At 49.3% G+C, this 23,687-nt stretch overlaps 1 protein-coding gene across 1 annotated transcript in view; it reads left to right on the top strand.

The window, feature by feature from the left end:
• Positions 1-11,276: 11,276 nt before the first annotated feature.
• Positions 11,277-23,687, top strand: part of trabd2b (TraB domain containing 2B) — a 79,965-nt gene continuing 67,554 nt past the window's right edge. The window contains exons 1-2 of the mRNA XM_062556063.1: positions 11,277-11,722; positions 14,405-14,974. Of these exons, the coding sequence (XP_062412047.1) occupies positions 11,615-11,722; positions 14,405-14,974 (678 nt within the window). The 5' untranslated portion in view covers positions 11,277-11,614. The remainder of the gene's footprint in view (positions 11,723-14,404; positions 14,975-23,687) is intronic.

Raw genomic sequence — 23,687 nt, 5'->3', positions numbered from 1 at the left:
AACATTCCCCCCAGTGGGCCCCGAGGCATGGACGCCGATCACGCCAGCCAAATAACGCAGACACACACTGTACATCAAAGTTAGAGCCCAGATTTATGGGTGCTTGTGTTGGGGGAATGTGAGAGGATGTAGTTACAGTAGGAACATTTTAAGGTTCTGGGTGCATTGCATTGTGTATGTGTGTGTGTGTGTGTGTGTGTGTGTGTGTGTATGTGTATGTGTATGTGTGTGTGTGTGTGTGTGTGTGTGTGTGTGTGTGTGTGTGTGTGTGTGTGTGTGTGTGTGTGTGTGTGTGTGTGTGTGTGTCTCTGTCTATTTGTCTTTGCGAGTATGTGCTGTTTGCATGTGTGTGTGTGTGTATTCATGTGTGTGTGTGTGTGTGTGTGTGTGTGTGTGTCCGTGCCCACGTGTGTGTGTCTGTGTGTGTGTGTGTATATAGCCTTGGAGGCAAGCTGTAAGCCTTGGCGGGCCGCGTCGCTGAACGAGAGCAGAGCCGCGCGGTGTGGTGTGGTGTGGTGCGGAGAGGTGGTGGAGAGGTGGTGCTGGTGGTGGTGGTGGTGGTGGTGGGGGGACAGAGAGGGCGCCACGCACTGTGAGCTCAGGCCCCGGATCATTACGAGATTTGTTTTAAGGAGGAACGGTTAACCGCATAATGACTCTGCTGACGGAGGGCTGAATGGCCTCCTGGGCCGGACGGCCACTGGCCAAGGCGAGGCTGGCAGCCGGGTGATAAATCACAGACGCTGCAAGGATGGGGGGGGGTGGGCGGTGTGTGTGTGTGTGTGTGTGTGTTTGTGTGTGTGTGTGTGGGTGGATGTGTGGGTGCGTGGGTGTGTGTCTATATGCCTGTGTGTGTGGGAGGGGGGGCCGGGGCAGATGTGGAAAGGAATATTTGAATAGTCTGTATGTGGTGTGTGTGGGGATGTCTCTCTCTTTGTGTGTGTGTATGTGTGTGTGTGTGTGTGTGTGTGTGTGTGTGTGTGTTTTGTGGGGGTGCACTTAAAGAGCCCCTGCACTGTGGAGAACACTCTCACTTTCGCAACAGACAGTAAGAGCCTCTTCCACAGAACCCCCCCCCCCCCCCCCTCTTTCTCTTCCTCGCTGTCTCTCTGTGTTATTCTTTTAATTTCATTAAAAATCCATCTGGAGGCCATGAGACCTCTTGACTCGGGCCTTGATTCATGTTCGACTCGCCCCACGCTGATGGAAGAGGCATGTTATTTCATCCCCGACAGTTGTCTGATTAAAAGATTCCTGCTAGCATCTCAGGGCAGGAGCCGGCTGAGTCCGACCCTGCTTCCGTAAATAAGACTGTGCATCATCTCAGTTTTGAATAATAATAATAATAATAAAAAAAAACAATCCAGATGATGTATTTGTGATGAAAAGGGCACAGTCATTCATTTCAGATGCACAATAATTCTCTGGTATCGTTCCAAAGCCCCTCTCTTCCCTCGGTGGGAGGCATGTAAGGATAGGGACCTTGTGTGCCAGAATAGAAACAGACCATTTGTAATCTCCTTTAAACTGCTCACTGTGAGGCCAAGCTGCTCATTGTAGTGCAGCTTTTAATGCTTTCAGTGGTCTATTGTCACGCTGTGTACATTGAAGGGTTCTGTTCTCTGTGCGCGTTTGTTGAACACGCAACGTTGTACACACGTTGCACATCGAAAGTTTCTATTCTGTGAATGTTTGCGGCACACACGTTGCATCTGTATCTGTATCTGTATCGTCTATCCTGTGAAAGTTCATTGTACACAGAACGTTGTACACACATTGTACATTGAAGCATTCCATTGTCTGTACATTCTGTGTTTTTCGGAGGATTCTCGTCATTAAAATAACATTTCACGCGTTGCTGGCTCAAATTAATCATTCCTCTCTCATCCTCACAATCCTCACAGGCCGTCTGTCTTCAAAATGGTCTAGTCTGTACACACTACACACCTGAGATGGTTTCCCTCCATCAACCCTGAAAGCTCGCTCTCTCTCAGGACTGACGTAGAGTCAGTGTTAGATGCTACAAAGGCATACCAGGAACGCTACAGTGTTGGCTTTTGTCCATCTCGGTCACCACCATCTCTCTTTCTCTCTCTGTCTGTTTCTCTCTCTCTCGCTCTGTGTCTCTCTCCCGCTTTCTCTCTCTCTCTCCCTCTCTCGCTTTCTCTCTCTGGAGTTTGGTGCTTTTTGACAGGCAAATGTTTCCACTAAAGAGCCAAACACTCCGCCAGAGGCTCAGAGGAGGATTATCTCTTACAGTAAATTACAAATGCTGCACTTCATTTAGCTGACGAGGCCGGTCAGTCTCGTGAAAGGAAAATCAAAGTATGTGCATGCGAAGCTGACACTTTAATAATGAACAAATTGCTTGATGAGGAAACACCAGTTGTCAGATAGAGGGCAAAAAAAAAGCTCTTTGCTGACCTAAATAACTGACAGGAAAGACAAATGAAAAGCTCTGCTGCTCAGAAACCAAAAATCTGTACAACCAAACAAACGCTCTGTCTGTCCACATTGCCCCCCCCCCCCCCCAACACACACACACACACACACACACACACACACACACACACACACACACACTCCCCACCCCTCCCACCCGCCTCCTCCCCATCACTGCTGAGTAAGGGGAAACTGCTATTTTTATTTGACTTGTCCTTGATTTTACCCAGTCTGGCATTCAGAATACATCCTCATTTTGAATGCTGACCTGGCCATTTGAGAAGAGAAAAAAGAACGGAGGAAGAAAATGGGAGGCAAAGAATGAGCCAAATATGTAATGGCCTCTATCTCTCATGCGCCACTCCAACACTTAGTGTCCGTTTATTCCATTCCACGCGAACGTTGAGCTCTCACGGGACACCGTTGTAACCGTTCACATCGTCGACAGATACACTCGCGCGGAGCGAGGCCCATTGTCTTCGTCAACGGTCCATGACAGTAAGCTTCCCTCCCCTGCTGGAGTCTGCTGGTGTCATGGAGTTATTCTTCACTGTCAGGCCCTATCAGCGCGCCCAGCCAGCATGCATGTGCGGCAGGCAGCCAGCCATGGCCCATTTAAAAGCCTGTCGATGGGCGATAAGCCGGCGAAGCCGTCACCGGCGCTGCTGGCTGCGACTTGTCCGAGGCATCGGGGCGGCGAGAGAGAGATGCTTGAGAGATGGTTCGAGGGGCTGGCGAGAGCCTTGTTTATTATGTCTGCACTCCAAGGACACATCCAAATGAAATCTTACCCGCCAGTTTTGACGGGGGTTGGGGTGGGGTGATGGGGAGAGGGGGGGTGGGGGGTTGGTGAGGGTTGAGGGGGGAAAGCAGGGCAGCGATGCCGAGCTCGAAAACATTCTCATGATTTAAAGTCAAAAATATGAAGTTGGGGGAAAAAATGTGTTAAAAAAAAAAAAAAATCGGAGTGCCATTCTAGAAGCGCAGCGGTTTCTGCACAGGCCGGCCTTATGCCATAAATCAAGTCTGCAGCCCGCTGATATTTGCAGTGTTTTTAACCTCCTGGTGTGAAGTGTGTGTTTTAACCCTCCGTGGTCCTTCCCACTAACCGACGCCGTTAAAACAGAGCCTGTTTGCATCGCCGTGGGCATTTCGGACAGACAGATTACCCGCTGAGGCGAGACCCTCACCACTCACCAGCACGGACGGAGGCCTCATCTCAGAAGGACCCATTGACGGGACGAGGGGGCTTATCAGGGCCCGTGCTTGTAAGCCAAGGACCCGTTCCAGAACATTCCTGCCTGAAGCCTCACTGCTGTGCGTGTATAACTGCAGAGGCTCCGGCCAGCTCTGCATGGGGACCAGGTTTTTTGGGAGAGGCCGGCTTCGGCAAAAAAATCTTCTTGGGTGTGTCTAGGGCCTGGGGGGACCAATGACTGTCATCGCTGGTGTTATTGATGTGTTGGTTCGCAGACACTGGGAGGTGGGCGGGAGGGGAGGGGTCGGGGGGGGGGGGGGGGGGGACTCGAAGCTCCTGTTAGAGGCCCATCAGTCTCCGTCGCAGGATGAGATCGAGAAACAGCGAGGCCTTTCAGTGCGGCTCCCCTCCACACATTCCACAGACGCATCGGACTTATGGCCCCGGACGCGCGTGAACAATATATCTGCGGCGTCCTTAAGTGCGGCGATAAATAAGACAAGGACATTAAAAAGTTTGTGACATTCTCGTAAAATCAGGAACAAAATGTCCTCAGTAAAAGCACAGGCACACCGATTCATTTATAGGTTCACCCATGTGCATATCCTGCAAGTATATATGGGGATATCTTCAGGTAGTGCACTGCACACGTACACCACCCCTCGCTGGCCAATAAATAAATGGAAAAATGAAAGGAGATGGTGTGGCTTGTTTTCCTTCTTCGCAGCATACAGTAGATCACAGTTCAGACCACTGACACATGTTGAAGATCAGCAGCAGAGGTAGAAAATTACCTCTGCTCTTTTCCAAGAACCGCTCTGTTTAAGTGTGTGTGTGTGTGTGTGTGTGTGTGTGTACTGTATGTGTGTCTGTGTGTGAGTGCGTGTGTACTGTAGGTGTGTGTGAGCGTGTGTGCATTTGAGTGTGTGTGTCTGAGCGTGTATGTGTGTATGGGTGTGTGAGTGTGTATGTGTGCACACGCAAGTTTGCACATGTGTGTATGTAAGTGTGTATATATGTGTGTGTCAATGTGTGTGTGTGTGTGTGTGTGTGTGTGTGTGTAACTGTCTGACTGAACTGAGTGTGCTTGTGTTGGACTGGACAATGTGTACATCTGAGTGTACTTACAGTATTCAAATGTGTGCCAGCAAGTGTGTATGCTCGTGTCCATCAATATATGTGTGTGTGTGTGTGTGTGTGTGTGTGTATGTGTGTGTGTGTGTCTGGGTGTATGCATATTTCTGTGTAAGCGAGAAACGTGGAGTTAGACAGAGGGATAGGACAAGAAAGAAAGAAGAGGAGGTAAGAAAGAAAGAAAGAATGAAAGAAAGAGAGTGAGAAAGAGAGTGTCTGTATAAATGTGTGTGTGTAAGTGTGTGTGTGTGAGAGAGAGAGGTTAGTCTGTATGTATTCATAAAGGCCTGTTTCATGCTCTCCCCTGTGTGTGTTGGAGGGTGGGGGGCGCCCAGGACTTCCTGACAGACCCAGTTGACAGCCCCCTGGCCCTTCTGCTTAGAGTCAGCTGAGAGATCGGCCAAACTGCAGTCAAGCACTGAAGGGTCAAACGCTGTTTTGAGAGAAACTAAACGGAATTACTTATGCTTACTTATGTGTCTGAATGGAAAATTCATTTCCTTGAGGGGCATTTTTACATCTAATATCTTCCTCAAAGCATTAGCTGGCCCACAAAAAAAGCAATCAATGTTGATGACTACCAAAAAGCTGTCAGCCAATAGAGAAGCCAGAGGATTGTCAAGGTTAAAAGCATACATCTCGTATGAATACACAATATATCCTTGTATTCCAGTTCTTATAGCAACATATTATCACATTATCATGTTATATAATAATCAACACCGACATGCACACACAAACACGTATAATATGCCTCGCTCCTTTCCCCTTTCAATAGGTGGACTGCTGTGTAGACCCAGCCCAACTCCAGAACAGAGCTGGATTTATGATTCAGGGTGTGGGATCCTAAGCCTTTTCCCTTCATCACATACGGTTCAGACAGACATGGAGAGTCCAAAACAACGTAAGAAAAAACAAGAACTATGCACAACAACAAAGATAATGAAACAAGTCCAGCAGACAGGTCATAATCTCGGGTCATCCCTCTTTTCTTCACAGAAACATGCCTCTACTAAGTCTCCAAAGCAACTCTGAACTCTGCGAAAGAGTCGTCCGTCTCCCACAGCCCCGGGGTTTGGGTTCGCCCGGGCGCTTCTGTGCCTGCTGCCATTAATCAGCGAGGATCTGAGAGCGGCGCTATCTCCACACCGGGGCCCCCTATCCCACGCTATCGAGACAAGGCGTCCGAGTTAACAAGTTTGCCCTCTCGCTACTATCTCTGCGTGGCCTGTCAGAGTTAGGGATCGGGTTACGCGCCTGTAGCATGACAACCGCCCCCACCCCAACACCACCACCACCCACCACCACCTCCCTTGTTGAAAAGGGACCTTAGTTGACCCGGGAGTGGAAAGCAGACATCATGGATTTTGAACTCATTGCCATCTTCCCACCCCTTCACATGCCAGCCCGGCCATTATTTTCACCCTTAGCCTACAAACTCTCCATCATGGATGTTCTAACATGCATGAACAATGCACAAAAAAAAACCAGACTGTCTGAAAGACTGATATGATGAAATGTACAGTAACCAAAAAGAAGAAGAAGAAGAGAAGGAGGAGGAAAAAAGAAACCACGAAGAGGCCAGGCCCAGGTTCTGCCAAAGCCAATCTCGGCGAGATGATTGAGTTGTGGCAGAACAGAGCGTGTGGGAGCTTACCAGCACAATCAATTAACCCTGAACGAACACAGCCATGCAAAGAATTCTCCCAGAGCCCCCCCCCCCCCCCCGACTGTTCCGAAGCTGCCCCAGACACAGGACGGCCTTTGTCTCCTCAGGGGCTGTCTCCTCTATACCATACTGCCTCTGGAGTTTATTAAGAAGACAAAACAAACAACAATACAACGCAGCATGACAGACGAGCGACCCGACGCGTGGAGGACATCTCTCGACTTCGCCATTGTGTTTGAGGACAAATGAGCCATATTTAATCATATTCAGGTGAGCTATAGGGAAGTATTAAGGTTAGAGCCAGCGTGCGTTGGATCCATTGATTCAAGGGGGGGAAAGCAGGCTGAGTGTGGATGAGATATCTTTCCAATGGAAATCTCCCTCTGGCCGAGTCTTATCTCCATAGCCGCCTTCGCCCATCATCTTGAGCAACAAGCTGGAGGCTCCTCCGAGGATTAGTGTCCAAACTCAAAGCCGTTGACTGCAAACAATGTTGTTTCTGTTTTGCTTTTCCACCCCAAACAACACAATATTATTACGTCCGTGTCTGCAACAAAAAAAAACCTCTTTGTTCAGCGCCGAAAAAAAGCTTTCAAGCGGAGTTACAATAGACATCACACAGTCCTCCCATGGGGACAAGTGCGGAGTGGCCACAGTTTTCATTTCGCGATTCTTTTTACAATTCTAATGTGACCAGATTTACTTAGCAGCAGGACCGGCCGCGGTCATTTCCCTCTCCAGCACAAAGAGGGTCTGAGGATGGGGGCTGGGGGGGGGTCGTGATAGCAGGGGGCCCCTGTGAAGCGGGATAGAATTAATAGAATTATTCATGGGGCTCTCTGATCAAGGAGGAGGTCACCACGGCATCAGGGGGATGACTCTGGGAGCCAAACCTTTGATGCGATTGTGCTGTGTGCGTGTGGCGATATTACGCATGTGTCCTCCCACTCACACTCTCTCTTTCAGACACACACACACACACACACACACACACACACACTCATGTGCACTTTGAGACAAATACAAATGGACATTCATGCGGCAGATACCATTTTCAACATATGTCCTGATACCGAAGACTATTTCGATATTTCATTCTTGTGAAGTGCCAAAAATATCCTAATTTCTTCAGTCGAGCACAGCTTAAGGTTAAAACAAATAACAACCCCGTGGAATCATCCCCCCTCCCCTGCTAATCCACCTCTCTTCCTCCCTACCCCTATCTCCCTCTTGGCCGTGTTGTGATGACTGAGAGATAGCTAGCGCGGCAGAGACGGCCTGTGTTTACATGCCATCGGGGGCTTTGTCCTGCACAGGCTCACTGGTGACTTATGAAACACAGAAACAGAGAGTGTGATGGCTCAGGCCTCCTCTGCCGTTGTCCCCAAACATCTCTCCTCTTTTCTCCTCTCCTCTTGCATCCCCTTCTCTCCTCGGCTCTCCTCCTCTCCTCTTTTCTCTTCTCCCCTCCTCTTCTCTTCTCTCCTCCTCTCCTCTTTTCTCCTCTCTTCTCATATCATCTTCTCTCCTCTTTTCTCCTCCTCTCCTCTTTTCTGCTCTCATGTCCTCTCCTCTCTTCTATGCTCTCCTCTCCTCTGCACTCCCCCTCTCCTCTCATCTCTCCTCTGTTTCTTCTCAGTGCCACTCTGGACTCTTTTATCAGCCAGACACGAAAACACCAGCTAAGCGGGGAGAAGACCACATATGAGTAAAAATAAAACCGCTCTCAGCGCAGGACAGCTCTCATTGCTCTCTCTCTCTCCCTTATCTGGTCTTATCTGGCACGGTACGAGGAGAGCATTGCGCATGTCCTCGCCAGTAAACTCAGCACTGAGGATTCCTTCTGGTCAGGCTGACCCTCCAATGACCACTCCGTACCATTACACCCCCCACCCCTCACACACACACACACACACACACACACACACACACACACACACACACACACACAACTCTGACACCCAACCCAGCTTCATACCCCCTGCTATCTCAGGATATCCGGAACAGAGCAACTTAAACAATATATTTTTTTGCAGTGCTGACTCCAGGTCAGTGCGATTCAAAGTCGAAGTGAGCGGGGAGAGATTACGGTCAAGATGAAGTCTTGAGGGCTCGATAGAAACCGCTGCCAAGTGCGTGCTGGACCTGGACGGGGCCATGGTTCATCTCGCTTCACCTTGTCTTTGTAGTCGGCCCCCGAAAAGCCTGCCAGTAAGCTTTTTCGCTCACAAGAGATGAATCAATCGAGCTCCCTCTTATATATCGCTTTGCTTTTTGCTGCGTTGCTGTGATCTTCCCTGCATTTGTGTCTGCTTTCATTTCCTTTGATTCCGCTGTCAAATTGTCTCATTTGTGTGCAACACTTCTTCCAGGCCAACAATGCGGCGCATTTTGGCCAGTAGGGGTCCCTCTAAACATAGTCAGTCAGTTAGGACTGAAAGGGGATCCTTACCCACCACAGCACAGTAGCAAAGCTGCGCATTATTTACGAGAAGACACAGCACATGCATGATCAGAGTGATCAACATAGCCGTGCAGAAGACAGGAATCCGTTTTCTGCCTGCAGGACTCAAAGATCATGTAGACATTTATATATGAAATAGTCTTGGACAGTTTTACTGGCCTTTGCATACTGTGAGCATCTATACATGGGCCTCATCTGCCAGGTGAGGAATTGGTCCAAGACAAGATTCCCAAGCTTTGAATGAGCATTGCTTCTGGTTGAGGTCAGAATAACTTATCCATATTAAATTTGTCTGAGCACACACTGTCCTCTGTGATATATGGAACAAGTCTACAGCAACAGACGGAAAAAGAAAATGATATACTCAGCACCATTTAACAGCTATCAGACGCCTTCAGACACAGTCACAAATAAATGGATTGGTATGGGAAAAATGCTTTGATCTGCGGTGGTTTGACCACATGCACATTGACTTTGTCTTTCATTCCATCTTTCTCGTCCACACACTGTCACACACACACACACACACACACACACACACACACACACTGTCCAAGCTTACATGCCCCAAGACAACCGTTGGGTTGAAAAGTGTTTTCTGTGGTTAGCAAACAGAACATTAAGTTTTAAGTCCTTTCTTTTTCCTCCATAGTCTGGCCCTTGTGCGTGTCGATGTACCATAACCCCCCCTGGCCTCGCTCCAAGAAACTCCCGGCAGCCGCAGCCATAAGCCTGCGTTCTCAGCAGCCAAGAATGTGAAATTCGCTTGTTCCTGCTGACGGCTTTGCGCAAGGTGTGCTTTAAACAGGTAACAGTGTCTGCAGGTGTTCATATTAAAGCAGCTGACATGGAAAGTCAAACAGGGCCTGGCGCATGCACAACATAAGCATGCGTGTGTGTGTGTGTGTGTGTGTGTGTGTGTGTGTGTGTGTGCGTGTATGTGTGCGTGCGCGTTTGTGTGTGTGTGTGTGTGTGTGTGTGTGTGTGTGTGTGTGTGCATTTGGGGGAGGTAGCCCACTGACAGGAAAGGCTGCCAATAATACCCAGTCCAAAATCACTCTCATATCAACAGCCATCTGCGGAATGTGCGAAAAATGTGGCCGCTGACTCAGAGGCTGGACAGACACTAATCCAGCTAATAGGACAAGATGTTGTGAGGTGACGAACCCATGAAATCACTTTCATGCCCTTGCTTTTGGTAAAACAGAGCCTGACACAAAGAGAGCTGGAGACGCTGTTATGACACAGGCCTCGCCAGGGAGCTATGAGGGTAATGGGATTAAAATAAAACATTAACACTAACAGGCCAAGAATTGACTTCATGCCTCGTGTGTCTGTGCAGGGAAAAGCCCCCACCCCACCGCACGCACACACACACACACACGCACAGAAAGAGAGAGTGAGAGAGAGAGAAAGAGAAAGAAAGTGTGGGTGAGAGAAAGAGAACGAGAAAGAGAGAGGGAGCAAGAGAGAGAGAAAGAGTGGGTGAGAGAAATAGCGACACAGACAAAAAAGAGAGAGAGAGAGAAAGAGAGAGCAAGAGTGGTGAGAATGGAACAAGATGGAGCACAAAGGAACACTTGTCCCCTGTCTGTCCCGCTGTCACTTCTGAGGGCTGGGGGGGGGGGGGGCTGGGGGATTGCGTGGCACTTGTTTGAAGGATTCAATGATTAATTGCCCACTACTTGAGTCTGTCATTCTGCCTGCCACTCGGACAATAACATGGGTCATGGCAATGCATCGATGTTGGCAGCATGACCTAGGAGGCTGACAACATACTTTCACTGCGTTCATTCATCTTAACACAGACTTCCGCAAATTGCAGCAGTCTTAAAAGAGACGTTTATTTACCTTTTATTTACATTGAATAACTCAAAAGCAGTTGTACATCCTTTATTTGGAGATATATTTATTGAAATCCATTAATCATTCGTGCTTTGATTATATGTAAAGTCATGCTGTGAAATAAATTCAATTAATTATCTTTACTACATTCACATAAGCTGGCAGTGATAGATGGGACCATACAGTATACTGTAAGCAGTGCAGTGTGACCTTCAGCTTCCACAACGAAATGCTGTTAACGTCACTGAATGATTGATTTATCTCCTGTCAGTGTCAAAGGCCAGTTACAGTATGCCAGGACATATTCCCAACGTTTATAGGACAGATTACATAGTGACATTGTTCTACCAGACCAATCCAAATTTATTTCACACTCTCTCTCTCTCACTCACACACACACACACACACACACACACACACACACACACACACACACACACACACTGTATACAACTATTTTCAGGAGAACCTGCTCTGCCCTCCTCTCTTAAAAGTACTGGTGGGGGGAAAACACTCAAGGCGTTCCACCTCCTCCCGGCAGCAAAACATTAGTCAACTACAAACTTCAAGAGCGCGCAGCGAAAGTTCCCTCTGCAACGGCTGAACGACCAGAGGATAGTGCCTAGAGAGGACAGACCGAACGAACTGATCCTCCGAGTGTTGGGGTGCGAGAATGGCGGAGAGGCGGCATGATTCCTGCACACTTTCAAAATGGCACATGTAGACTCAGTTCAATAGCAGCTCCGGAGCGATTTACTTTTCCTCAAACAAACGACAGCAGGGAATAGCGTGAAAGTAAGACAGTGGAGGAGTTGGACGTCTCGAGGACAGCGTATCGTCTACTCTCTCCCCTCATCTCGAGATGGGCTGTCAGCGGGGATTGCGATGGTTGCTCTTATTCGCTGTCTTACAAGTGGGTTTACCCCAGGAGACCCGGGAGAAATCGCGGCATTGTGACAAGCCAAAGTCGGTGAGTGGAGTTCGGCACCCCATTCGATCCCTATCTTAAACTTACCTGTTCAGGTTTGTCTTTTGCATGCCAGTCTTGTCATCGGAAAGTCTGGCAGCCACGACCTAGACTACCCAGGTTTTACTCACTGGAAGAAATATTTTTGAATACGTTTAATAATATATAGACTATTGCATTCCGATATTGGCCGGCTATTGCATTCCGATATTGTAATCAGTAGCCTACAAATTGCAGTTTAATGTCACTAGCCTACTCAAAATTCTACTAAACATAACTACAGATGTTACTGTTTTATTGTTATTATTGCCAATATTATTATATTAATATTTGGTAAATAAAATACAATTTCAACCTACAGGATCTTGGCCTGATAATCTGAAATGCATTTTCTGCTATAGACTACATGGAACTGTTGACCAGGTCAATTTACTGTAGGCCTATTTATTTCCTCTTCTAAAGGCATTATGCGCATTCGCAGGCCTATAACACACTGTAGCCTAGGCCTATACCGCATATTACATTATATGTTATGATATGGTATTATCCTATCATATCCTATTATATTATATTGTATTATATTATATTATATGTTATATTATATAAGGCCTACGCCTATATTGTTTTGTGTAATATCATGGAAGCATCCAAATATGAATATAGACTATTCAGACACCTGACAGCCTCTTTGCGTCTTTGGTTAAGCTTTAGAAATAGCTGAAAACGTTTTGTTTTGCCTTATAGGCCGAACTCATAGAACGCTATGGAACACCCACGGTTGAACTGACTTCAAATGCATTTATTTGGAAAATGTTTCACTGAACTTTGAAAACCGATCACATTTCAATGAAACACAAGCTCATAAAAAAGTTATCGCGCTCTTTTTTGCCAATAATGAATTGGCTTGCTCAGGCAGAGGCCACCGAGCTCTCGATTGCAATTAATCTAAACGCCCTGTCATCTGGCCGACCTCGTGTGTACAGTCGCTCCCGTCTGTCGGTCGCACTGAAAATTTACCGCTAATCACAGCGATTGACGAGAGCTTAATTAGATTCGTTTCCCGGGACAGTGAAGGAGTGGACGCTCGAGTTCTGACTAACGCACGAATTCCGAAGGGCACACGCAATGCTATTAAACGCCGAAATTTACATTCATGACAGCCTTGGGCGAATCAGTTTCCATTAAGTTTATTGTTCTATCGCTATTAAAGTGTTTTACCACAACCATAGACGAATAACTAATGCTCAAGGAGAAAAGGGGCTTAGACCAGTTTCTTTTTGTGTAACACGAGTGTTAAAGAATTTTGAAAAGTTATTTTCGATCAGTTTTGATCAATGGGCCAATCAATCATATTCACATTAATGTGGAGTGCGCACGGAATTTTCAAAGATCTAACCTAGTCATTTTCTTCTGTGTAATTTGTAATAGGCTGCGTCAGTACAGGGCTGTCTGTTTTCTGTTAGAAGTAATTACCCAATAAAACGGAGCAGTGAGAGTCAGTGTTCCAACTTACCCGAGGAGTGAGAAGGCTAGGTGAGCAACGGCTCTACACCTCTCAGTGGAATGACCAACTTTCAGCGAGTATATAAATTCATGTTTCATAAAACACGAAAAATATACATTTGCAGATAACGGTTATGCTGTCCATTGTGAGTCTTTCATTGCATTTATTATATAGGTAAATAGAACAGTAATGCATACTAATGCACAGAATTTATAACCACACAGACTACTGATATAATGTCAGTAATAAATACTATTCACCTAAGAGTGATTTTTATGTGAAGTTTGTGCATTCATTGCCGTTTGTCTTTTCTTCAAATAATATGTTGCAATTTTATATGCCACCATCTAGTACATAGCTTATATTTAGTCTATGTGTGTGTGTGTGTGTGTGTGTGTGTGTGTGTGTGTGTGTGTGTGCGAGTGTGAGAGTGTGTTGTGTGTGTGTGTGTGTGTGTGTGTGTGTGTGTGTGTGTGTGTGTGTGTGTGTGTGTGTGTGTGTGTGTGTGTGTGTGTTGTTTCACCATTTGCATGGGGAGAAGTACTTAAAACACATTTTCAGCCCACCTTTTCCCCTCACAATATCAGGTTTGCAGGGCATTGTGTTGATAGATGGCCTTCCATCGTTTTTTCTGGAGGAAAGCCTATGCTTGTGCTGAATGAATTAATGTTGATTTGTCACATATATTTTCATGGATAAGGTGTCAGAGTTTGGCCCATGGCAGGTAGCGGCTCTTGCGCTGTGTGCTTAAAGTGTGCAGACAGTCCCAGCAGTTTCTCACCGGAGCCCGTAGTTGCTGAGATATTCTGTCGGACAATGTCCACGGCTCGTTTTACTTGGAAAAGAAAAGCCATAAACTCAGTGGTGCTGAATAAAAGTATATAGTTCGAAAATGCGATTTAACAACTGTCCCTCGCTTCTCCCTTTTATGAGTACATTAAAACGAGGCTAGTTTCTTTTACTATTCTGTCTTCAATACATAACTCAAGGGAGTTTTCTGATGTGTTGAAATTAAAGTTTTTTGTTCCCTTTGTTACTGTTGTGGTGGCTGTTGATGATGTGCTTATGTAGTTTAGCGATAATGTAATTTGGTGTGGTGATGTAAAATAAACAAATTAGTTTGACCCTTAATCGTGTTATTTTTTTTTTTTTTATCCATCTTGGCTCCATCTGACTCACAGCAGGAGGAGATGAACTCCTTCCTGTGGAGGGTGAAGCGCAATCCTCCGGCGGCCCCTTCCTATCTGTTCGGGACCATCCACGTGCCGTACACTCGCGTGTGGGACTTCATCCCCGAGAGCTCCAAGCGGGCCTTCCAGACCAGCGCCAACGTCTTCTTCGAGCTGGACCTGACCGACCCGCTGACCATCTCCAAGCTGACCAGCTGCCAGCTGCTGCCCGACGGCATGAACCTGCAGCGGCTGCTGCCGCGCGACCTCTACCGGCGGCTCAAGCGCCACCTGGACTACGTCAAGCACATGATGCCCTTCTGGATGACCCCTGACCAGCGCGGGCGCGGCCTCTACGCCGACTACCTCTTCAACGCCATCGCGGGCAACTGGGAGCGCAAGCGGCCCGTCTGGGTCATGCTCATGGTCAACTCGCTGACCGAGGCCGACGTGCGCTCGCGCGGCATCCCCGTGCTGGACCTCTACCTGGCCCAGGAGGCCGAGCGGCACGGCAAGCAGACGGGGGCCGTGGAGCACGTCGAGGAGCAGTGCCACCCCCTCAACGGACTCAACTTCTCACAGGTCAGGTTACAGCGTGTGTGTGTGTGTGTGTGTGTGTGTGTGTGTCACACTGTGTTTAATGTGTGTGTACTGTATGTGTGTGTGTGTGTGTGTGTGTGTGTGTGTGTGTGTCACACTGTGTTTAATGTGTGTGTGTGTGTGTGTGTGTATGGGTTGTGTGTCTGTGTGTGCGTCTACACTATGTAAATAAAAGCAGCTATAGATAGGTTAGGGTTAGCATGTAAAGAAAGGAATACGTAAGGGTTAGGCAGTTGCAGTATGAATATTAGTCTTTATGTGATTATGTTTGTGTGTGTTTTTGTGTATTAGTTTGATTCCTAATCAAACCAGGATAGACACATTTCAATGCTCACCTAAACGAAGGCCTCGCTCGCTAGAGCGGCACGCAACGGCTCCTGTCGTAAAACCTGCAGATGGCTTGCCTGCGATACGGCTCGGTAACCCTAGACTGAAAGATGGGCTGAATAACCTAATTGCCTGATGACATAAACATGGAGAGGATCCGCGTTTAATTTCCCCTCCCGTCGGGGAGCGCTGGAGCCCGGGGGCTGGAGGCCGGGGGATCGAGGATCGGGGGGTTCGGGGCCGCTGTGGCGGACTAAATAAAGCCGGCGAAGGAACGGCTACAGCGGGGCCGCCTGTAAGTTAGCCCTCATGAAGGGTCTATTTCTCAAGATTTCTGGGAGGCCCCTGTGTGTCTTTGATGGGGAATGACTGGAAGGGGTCGGGGAGGTTGGAAGAGGAGAGTGTCTGGTAGCTTAATTTATGCTCTTGCGTGCAGGTCGGAGCGCAAGGACCAACTGCACGCCATACGGACATTATCTCTCTCTCTCTCTCTCTCTCACACACACATACACTCACACACGCATACACACGCACACACTCACACACACACACACACATGTACAGTATGTGCACACATACAGTACACAACATGCACACACATATCAGTGAACACATGCGTGCACGCACGCACACGCGTCGGCGGCGCTGCAACTGAATCTGCATGCCGGGGCCGTGCATGTGACAGGCCGTGGGGCTCCTGTGCTAATTTGAGAGGCTCTGAGACTAGGCAGCCTCTCCTCTTTCATCAGCACCTCCTAACTATGCTGTCAAAAGTGCACATGCCTGCTGGGGCTCGCTGGGCCAAACGCCCCCCCCACCGACCCCCAACCCCCCCCCCCCCCGCTCAGGCCCCGGCCTTGGCCCCAGCGTAGGGGACTCGTGGGAACCAAAGGACCGGGGCAGCGTGCGACGGCTCTCTCCCTCCCCTCCCCTCCACCTCCACCCCCACCACCACCTCCACCACCACCACCTCTGTCTTATCACAGGCATGCTGGAGGCCAGAGCACGTTCCCAGGCCGGGGTGAGGACTGGAGGTGTCTACGGTAAAAATGTCTACGGTTGGTTGGACTAACTTTGGCTCGTGTCAAGAACGCACACAACAAGGCATGTCTAAGTAACATTAATTGGCACAATAATTTAAAAATAATTGTCGTTGTGAATCTGTACACGTGGACATATGGATTTGCACGGACACATGACACATTGTTTTAATGTAACTTAGACATGCCGCAGGGATACTGTGGAGTTTATATAGGGGCATTAATCTTACATATGGTATCACGATTCATTCGCACAGGTTTCGGGCAGATGGGCATGAAATCGTTTGTAGTCCCGCCTGTCCACATGAAGAAGTATACCTCCACTCAGTGTATCCAATGCACTGGAGTTTTCTTCGATAAGAAGGCCGTGTCAGTTGCTGTGGTCGTTCCTCGGTAAGACGCCGGAACATCAAATGGACTTAAGTGCTCAAAAGTGGTTGAAAAATGCTGACAAATGAATGGAAGTGACAGGGAAATTATTATCGATTGCAATATAATTTGAACGCCATGGCTCGCTGGAATGCTAGACCACAGGGGGGGGGGGGAGGGAAAAAACCCAGGAGGTCAGACAGACAAACCGCCGAGGAGACAGACAGATAGCACACGGCCATTGTGCACGTTATCGTTGCAGATCTTAATCTGAAACATAAGCAGTGTGCAACGTGGGGAGATCAGGCTCGGGAAGCCGTCCAAACCCCTGCTCGGCCGCATATTATTTGTTCCCAATAAAAGTAACTGCTTACAATATCCTGAGACCATGGCCAGAGGGGCCCCAGAAGCGGCGAGGACCAGTGATTCATCATTGGCCACCAGCCTCCTTTCTCTGAGGCGACCGCGTGGGCCGGCTACGTGTGTGTGTGGTGTGTGTGTGGTGTGTGTGCTTGTGTTTGTGTGTGTGTGTGTGTGTGTGTGTGTGTGTGTGTGTGTGTGTGTGTGTGTGTGTGTGTGTGTGTGTGTTCGTGTTTTGTGTGCACACGATGAAGCTGTCCAACCCAGCCCCGCGGACCTGGAGCCGGCCTCACCTCGACTGTGTCCTGCTATTCCACTGATGCAATGTGATGCGTGTGTGTGTGAGAGAGAGAGTGATAGAGAGAGAATTTTAATGCTGCGTTGTAGTGTGTGTGTGTTTGTGTGTGTGTAGGTGTGCGTGAGAGAGAGAGAGAGAGAGAGAGAGAGAGACCGTGTGTGTGTGTGTTTGTGTGTGAGAGAGAGAGAGAGTATGTGTGTGTGTGTATGTGCTGGAATCTATCTGCGCTGCATGAACGTATGTGTCCACGCTTGATCATCTGCGAGCTCACAGGAAGTGAGTGCTCTGGTTGGGACGTCCCAGACCAAAAGCCCTCAGCGCACACCGCGTTCCTCCGGGCCCCTTGGGCTGCGCACACGTCTGGAGGAGCTTGTGTATTTTTTTATCTTTTCTCCCCCCCTCCTGGTTCTTCTCGGGGAGATCTGGCTGGGCCATTTGAGCCCTTGGGGGGGGTAGGGGTGTGTGGGGGTTCCATTGAGTTTGGGGTTTTTAGGGGTGCGGAGGGGAACCAGAGACAGAAGGAAACGCATGTTTCATCTCCGGCACTGCAGAGGGCGATGCAGTCAGACAGCTGGACGGGCCCAGGAGCGGAGAGAGGCCCTCTGTCCCTGCACGCAAGCAAGGGCACCGGGGAGTGTGTGTATGGGTGTGTGTGTATGGGGGGGTCTTGATTTGGAGATTGGGGGGCGGGGGGTGACGTCAAGAGAGGCAGAAGGTTATCAGCAGTTTAGGGCGAGAGGGGACTGTGAGCGTCTCACACACGCTTCCAGGCTGTGATGGAAGTGTGTGTGAGAAACTGTTGACTGTAGACTGTTGAGGTGATGTGGCTGTCTCGTGGTTTTCCGTTCAAGTTGACCAATTGCTTTAATCAATTCATTTCAGTGACTTAAATCACTCCAATAAATGTCAGTTAAAAATTGTAGATGATAACCAACAGTGGGCTTTTATGAAGGCATTGATTGTTATAGAACCTTTCTTCATCATTGTAGTTAGTTGACGTTTCAGATCTTTGATTTGATTTGATTTGTAGCCTGCAACCTGTCTGTCATATTGATTCAAATAAAACAAATTAAATGAAAAAGTGTTCTATTTGCCATCATCTCATTAGTCATTATACTATATCTATGTGCAGTAGTATATGTATATCGAGAAAAGAGCCCTGGAGATTGCGCCCTGGTTGCTATGGCCCTGGTGTATAAATAAAACATTTGATCCATATCTCTCGGAATCATGTGGCCTCTGACACACAGGCACTACTAAGTCTGGCCCATGACATCACACCTCTGGCACCCAGCCGCTGTGTTTTGGGGTCAGAGGTCGGAGCCCCCGCTGACACAGCAGACTGGACAGAGGAGGAGGGGAGGGAGGGTCAGTGTGAGGGTCATATGCTCGGGCAGCAGCAGGGGCTACAGTACACAGGGCTATTTTCACTGGAGAAGCTGGGGAGAGGGAGAAAGAGCCGGGAGAGGAGAACATCTGAAGGCAGGCACCCCTGAGAGCCTGTAGGGGGGCTTCTCCAGTTTCCCCTTCGCGAACGAGAGCGGAAGAGAGAAAAGAGAGAGAGAGAAAAAAGAGAAAGAGAGAAAAAGGAATAGAAAGACAGAGCAGATGTGGATGTGGGTTTCATTGGCAGGGTGACAGTGACATCTTTTTTAACAAGGAACCACCTGCAATCCTTGCTGGCCCCTGCGTCCTCTCGTCCACTAGTTGTACAGTCCCACACGGCCGACTTCGTATGGCCTCCGCTGACTCTGGATCAGCCATGTGCGCAGATGTGCCCCTTAACGTCATGTTATTGACTTATCAGAATTTGACATGTGTCAGGTTATGATGAAGGATGTTAAGAATCAAGGGAAATTCTCCGAAGTCGTGAAGCGCAGTGGGCTTCCCAAGGATAAGGCCTGTACGCAGTGGCCTGTAGGTTATCTTGTTTCAGTGAGTCACTCAGTCCTGCATGCGTGTGTGTGTGGGCTAACCTTTGACAGAGCCAGGGGCCAAAATATGTAATTAAGCTGCAAACGATGTGCTCTTGTTTTCCGAAAGCATGCTGGGAATGATAGCACAGAGCGTGTTTTAATAAGCATCACATCACGTTATTTACGATGACACCCACGGAGAGGGGAAAGCTCGGAAAAGTTTGGGAAAAAGATCCCGTGCGGCGACTCGGCAAGAAACAATGCCGAGAGGATGAGCCCTTCCCAAAACACCCAGATGACAGCGCACTCTTTCATTGTGTCTGTTGGACCCGTTTCATGTAAATAATGCATATTTAAATGACGGAATTAAGTAACATCTGACCCGCTCGCCACAGTCAAATATTTACATTCCAGCCGTCCTGTGTAAGGAGATGGAGCGGAGAGGAGCGGAGAGGAGCGGAGCAGAGTGGAGCGCTGCAGCAGCACTGGCCCGTAGAGGCGGCCCGGCCGATGGCTTGATGGAAAGAACAGCCACCACATGGCTTTGACTCGGATAACCTCCTGGCTTCCTGCTCTCTCTCTCTCTCTCTCTCTCTCTCTCTCTCTCTCTCTCTTCCCTTCTTCCTCACTCCCTCTCTCATTCTCTCTCTTTTCTTCTTGTCCCCTTCTCTTTTTCCTTCCTTCTTTTCCCTCCTTCTCTCTCTCTCTCTCTCTTCCCTTCTTCCTCACACTATCTCCGTCTCCATCTCTCCCCCTCTCTCTCTTTCTTCCTGTCACCCTCTCTTTCTTTCCTCTCATTTCCCCCCTCTCTCTCTTTTCTTCTTCCTCTTTCCCATCCTGTCCGTTGTCCACTCTCTGATCCCCCCAAGCGCCTATCCGTTGCTCCATCTCGCAGATGGCCATTCCGAGGGGGGGACCACGTGTGTCCACTCGAGGTGGAGAGGGACACGCCATTAAGAGTGGGGACATGGAGGGTTCCCCCTCGTCTCTCGAGTGACGTTGCGTCGGCGGGAAAAAGGGGGCTCGAAGGTGCATTCGCGAGTGTTTTTCCTGCCAATTCCAGAGGCAAATATGCGGAAAAGCGCTGGGGAGCATGTATCGGACAATCTGCTGGCCCCGCCGGTGAGCGCGCTGCAGTCCAACTGCCGCTTTAATGACTTAATTGGCTGCCTTAATGACTAAATTGCCCCCTGCTATCCAAAACCACTTAAACAATTATGGATTGGCCAGAGCTGGAGGCCTACAGTGGGTTTCAGCAGCACAGAGAAGGAGAGAGAGAGAGAGAGGAAAGAGGAGAGAGAAAGAGGAAAGAGGAGAGAGGAAAGAGGAGAGAGGGAGAGATGGAGGGGGAGAGAGAGAGGAAGAGAGAGGGAGATGAAGGGAGAGAGGGGGAGATGGAGGAGTGGGGGGGGCAGACGTGATGTTGAAGGCAATGCTAGTGTGTGCTTTAGTGGTGTCGAATGGGAGTACTTAGAGACATCAAACAGGTAGATCTCCCTCGGAGCGTGGCAGGTCCCGCATGGGCACCAGCTGCCCAGACGCCCTCTATCCTCTCTCTCTTTCCCTCTCTTCCTCTCTCTCTCTCTCTCTCTCCTCTCTCCTCCTTCCTCCCTCCCTCTCTCTCTCTCCCGCCCCGTGCCAACAGCAGATTCCATCTCGGCCCTGGCGGCCTATAATGGCGGGTGCGGGAGACGGCCCAGTTTCCCGGCAGTTCGGGCTCGGAGGCACGCGTGCGGGACAGGCGACCAATGAAAGAGCGAATGGCTAATCGTCGGGGGAAAAAAACAAAAAAAAAAACACCGCCAGCCCACAGAGTCTGATGTCAGCCTGCTGCACATGCTCTGGAGAAGGGAGAGGGGATTGTGACGAGGTGGGGTGGGGTGGGGGGGTTAGATGTCGGAGGAGTCTTGAGGGATGGGTGACCTTTGGAGGGGATATTAGTTCGAGATGTATTGGTTTTCTCACCTCCCCTCGAGCGGTCCTGTGTGGAAGCAGCAGGGCTCAGCATGTCTCCAAGACCCCCCCCCCCCCCCCCCCACACACACACACACACACACACACACACGCCAAGCCTCCCGGTGAGAAGGTGGACGGGGCAGGCTGGGGTTGGAGGGGTGCTGCCTGCCGCCGGTAATGTCTTCCCCACATTGAGCCGTACCATTGAGGTACAGTTGAGAGAGAATGAATGAGAGAGAGAGAGAGAGAGAGAGAGAGAGAGAGAGAGAGAGAGAGAGAGAAAGAGAGAGAGGTTGGCTCGGAGAACCCTAGTACCGAGGGAGAGGTAGAGTGCTATTCCACACGGCCGTGTCCCCGAATGCCAAGATCCCCACCTTTTTTTCTCTCACGTCCACATTCCTGCTCCCCTGAATGGAACACTCGTTTCACCTTCGCTTTAATGGCCCGCCGTCACGCAACGGCAAAGAGCTGCTCTTCCTCCTGTTGTTGCTATCAAAGCGCAAATGTCTCTCTCCGTCTCCCGCTCGCATTCTCTCGCTTGCTCTTTATGTCTGTGTGTGTGTGTGTCTCTCTCTTTCTTTCTCTCTCTCTCTCTGTCTGTCTGTGTCTCTCTCTCTCTCTCTCTCTTTCAGAGCTTTCATAAGTCATGGTACAGTAAGATCCCTATGCAGGACAGTGACCATAAAAGCAATGGAAATTGATCGAGAGATCTTGCCCTGGAGAGACGCTCGCTTTTGTTCCTTGGTGGTTATTATCTGTGGCAGCAGACACTGTGATTGATGGCATGCAGGAATTTGCCTCCGACATATTCCCAAGAAACACTTTTCCCGGGAATGCCTGAGTCGGGGCCTGGCGATAGAAATCCCAGATCAGAATCCCAGGCAATCCATCTGATCGCCTGCACTTCTGTTCCTTTGATGTTTCCCTAACGCTGCAAAGCAGAGTGGCATTCCTCAGGTGAAAACGAGACTAGAGAACTTTTTTTTTTTTTTTTTACGGCCACGGGGCAGACAACTCCCCCGACAGCACCAGGTAATGAGGAAAAGAGGGAACGAGAGAGAGAGAGAGAGAGAGAGAGAGAGGGGGGAAAAAAGTTCCCTTAGAAATTAGTTCCTCGACCCTGAGATATTGAGCGAGGTTCAGAGGTCGCGGGGTCAAGCCTGGTACGGATCTTATCAGACTCAGCGAGGCCGAGACCCGGCGGTGACCCGTGTCTTTAATATGATCCATGCACAAACCCCCGTAATGCGTCCCTCAGGCTCGGCCCGGGCCGGCCAAAACCCCACCAGAACACTCAGGCCGCTCGCTGGACTTTGATTCGGGCTCCGTTTAAGCCCGTTTGCCCCTAGGGGTAACATCATCAGCCCCCCCCCTTCCACCCCCCCCCCCTTTACCTAACTTACACGTACCCCTCCACCCCCACTCCCCTCTGACGTCTAATGCCTCCCTAGGCTGTAAGCTCAGACACTCTCTCCATCTCGGAGGTTGTAACTTTCCTGAGAACAGTTACTGCAAGTCTGCTCGCTGTGGCCGGAGATGGATGCTGTTAGCAACAGCCTGACAACACAAACAGACCTCAAGTGTCCTCTTTTTTTGAATTCCTGGTCTCTTATTTGTTCTCTTGCTCTACCTTCCCCCTTTTCTCTCTCTCTCTCTCTCTCTCTTTTCTTCACTCCCTCTCTCCCATACAGAGAAGTGGGTTAGTTTACACGACTCCTGCCGCAACAACTGATGTGAGAGGGCCGCCAGTTGGAGCTCTTGAAGCGCGGCTCCTCTCGTAAACTTTTACCGCCCTGCGCATAAATCCCACCATTGCTGCCACCACTTTGCCACCACAACACAACACAACACAGCACACACACACACACACACACACACACACACACACACACACACACACACACACACTGAAAACACAAACACACACACACACACACACACACACTGAAAACACATAAACACACACTCACACACACCTACACACACACACACTCATAAGCTCACATTACGTACATGTGTGTCCTTTGCTACCCCCCCCCCCCCCCCCCGCTCCATCCCCTACCCCGCCACCAAAAGAAAGGAACAGGGGAACGGAGATAGGCTTCACTGACATTAACAAGGCCTGAGACTCCGATGCTTCAGTGCCCACATACTCCCCCTCTGGGGGGAGAGACTGCAGCTCCAGCCCCAGCCCCAGCCCCAGCTCCAGAGGAATGTGAGCAGCCCTGTGTGAGTGCCCGACCTCCCTCTCACTCCCACTTCCAAAAGCCCCCACCTCAGAGCCCCCGCTAGCTGCTGCTAGCCGCAAAAAAAAAAAAAAAAAATCAAGCACGCTGACACAGTCACATAACGGCTCAATTAATCCCGAACCCAAGCGTATCCACTTCACCTACCGGCTCCCGGGCGCGTAGGGGAAGGGGTTAAACGAA

The sequence above is a fragment of the Sardina pilchardus genome, chromosome 15 (assembly GCF_963854185.1).
Source record: "Sardina pilchardus chromosome 15, fSarPil1.1, whole genome shotgun sequence".
Classification (NCBI taxonomy): Eukaryota; Metazoa; Chordata; class Actinopteri; order Clupeiformes; family Clupeidae; genus Sardina; species Sardina pilchardus.
Note: the sequence above shows the minus strand (reverse complement) of the source record. Positions and strands in the feature narration are given on the sequence as shown.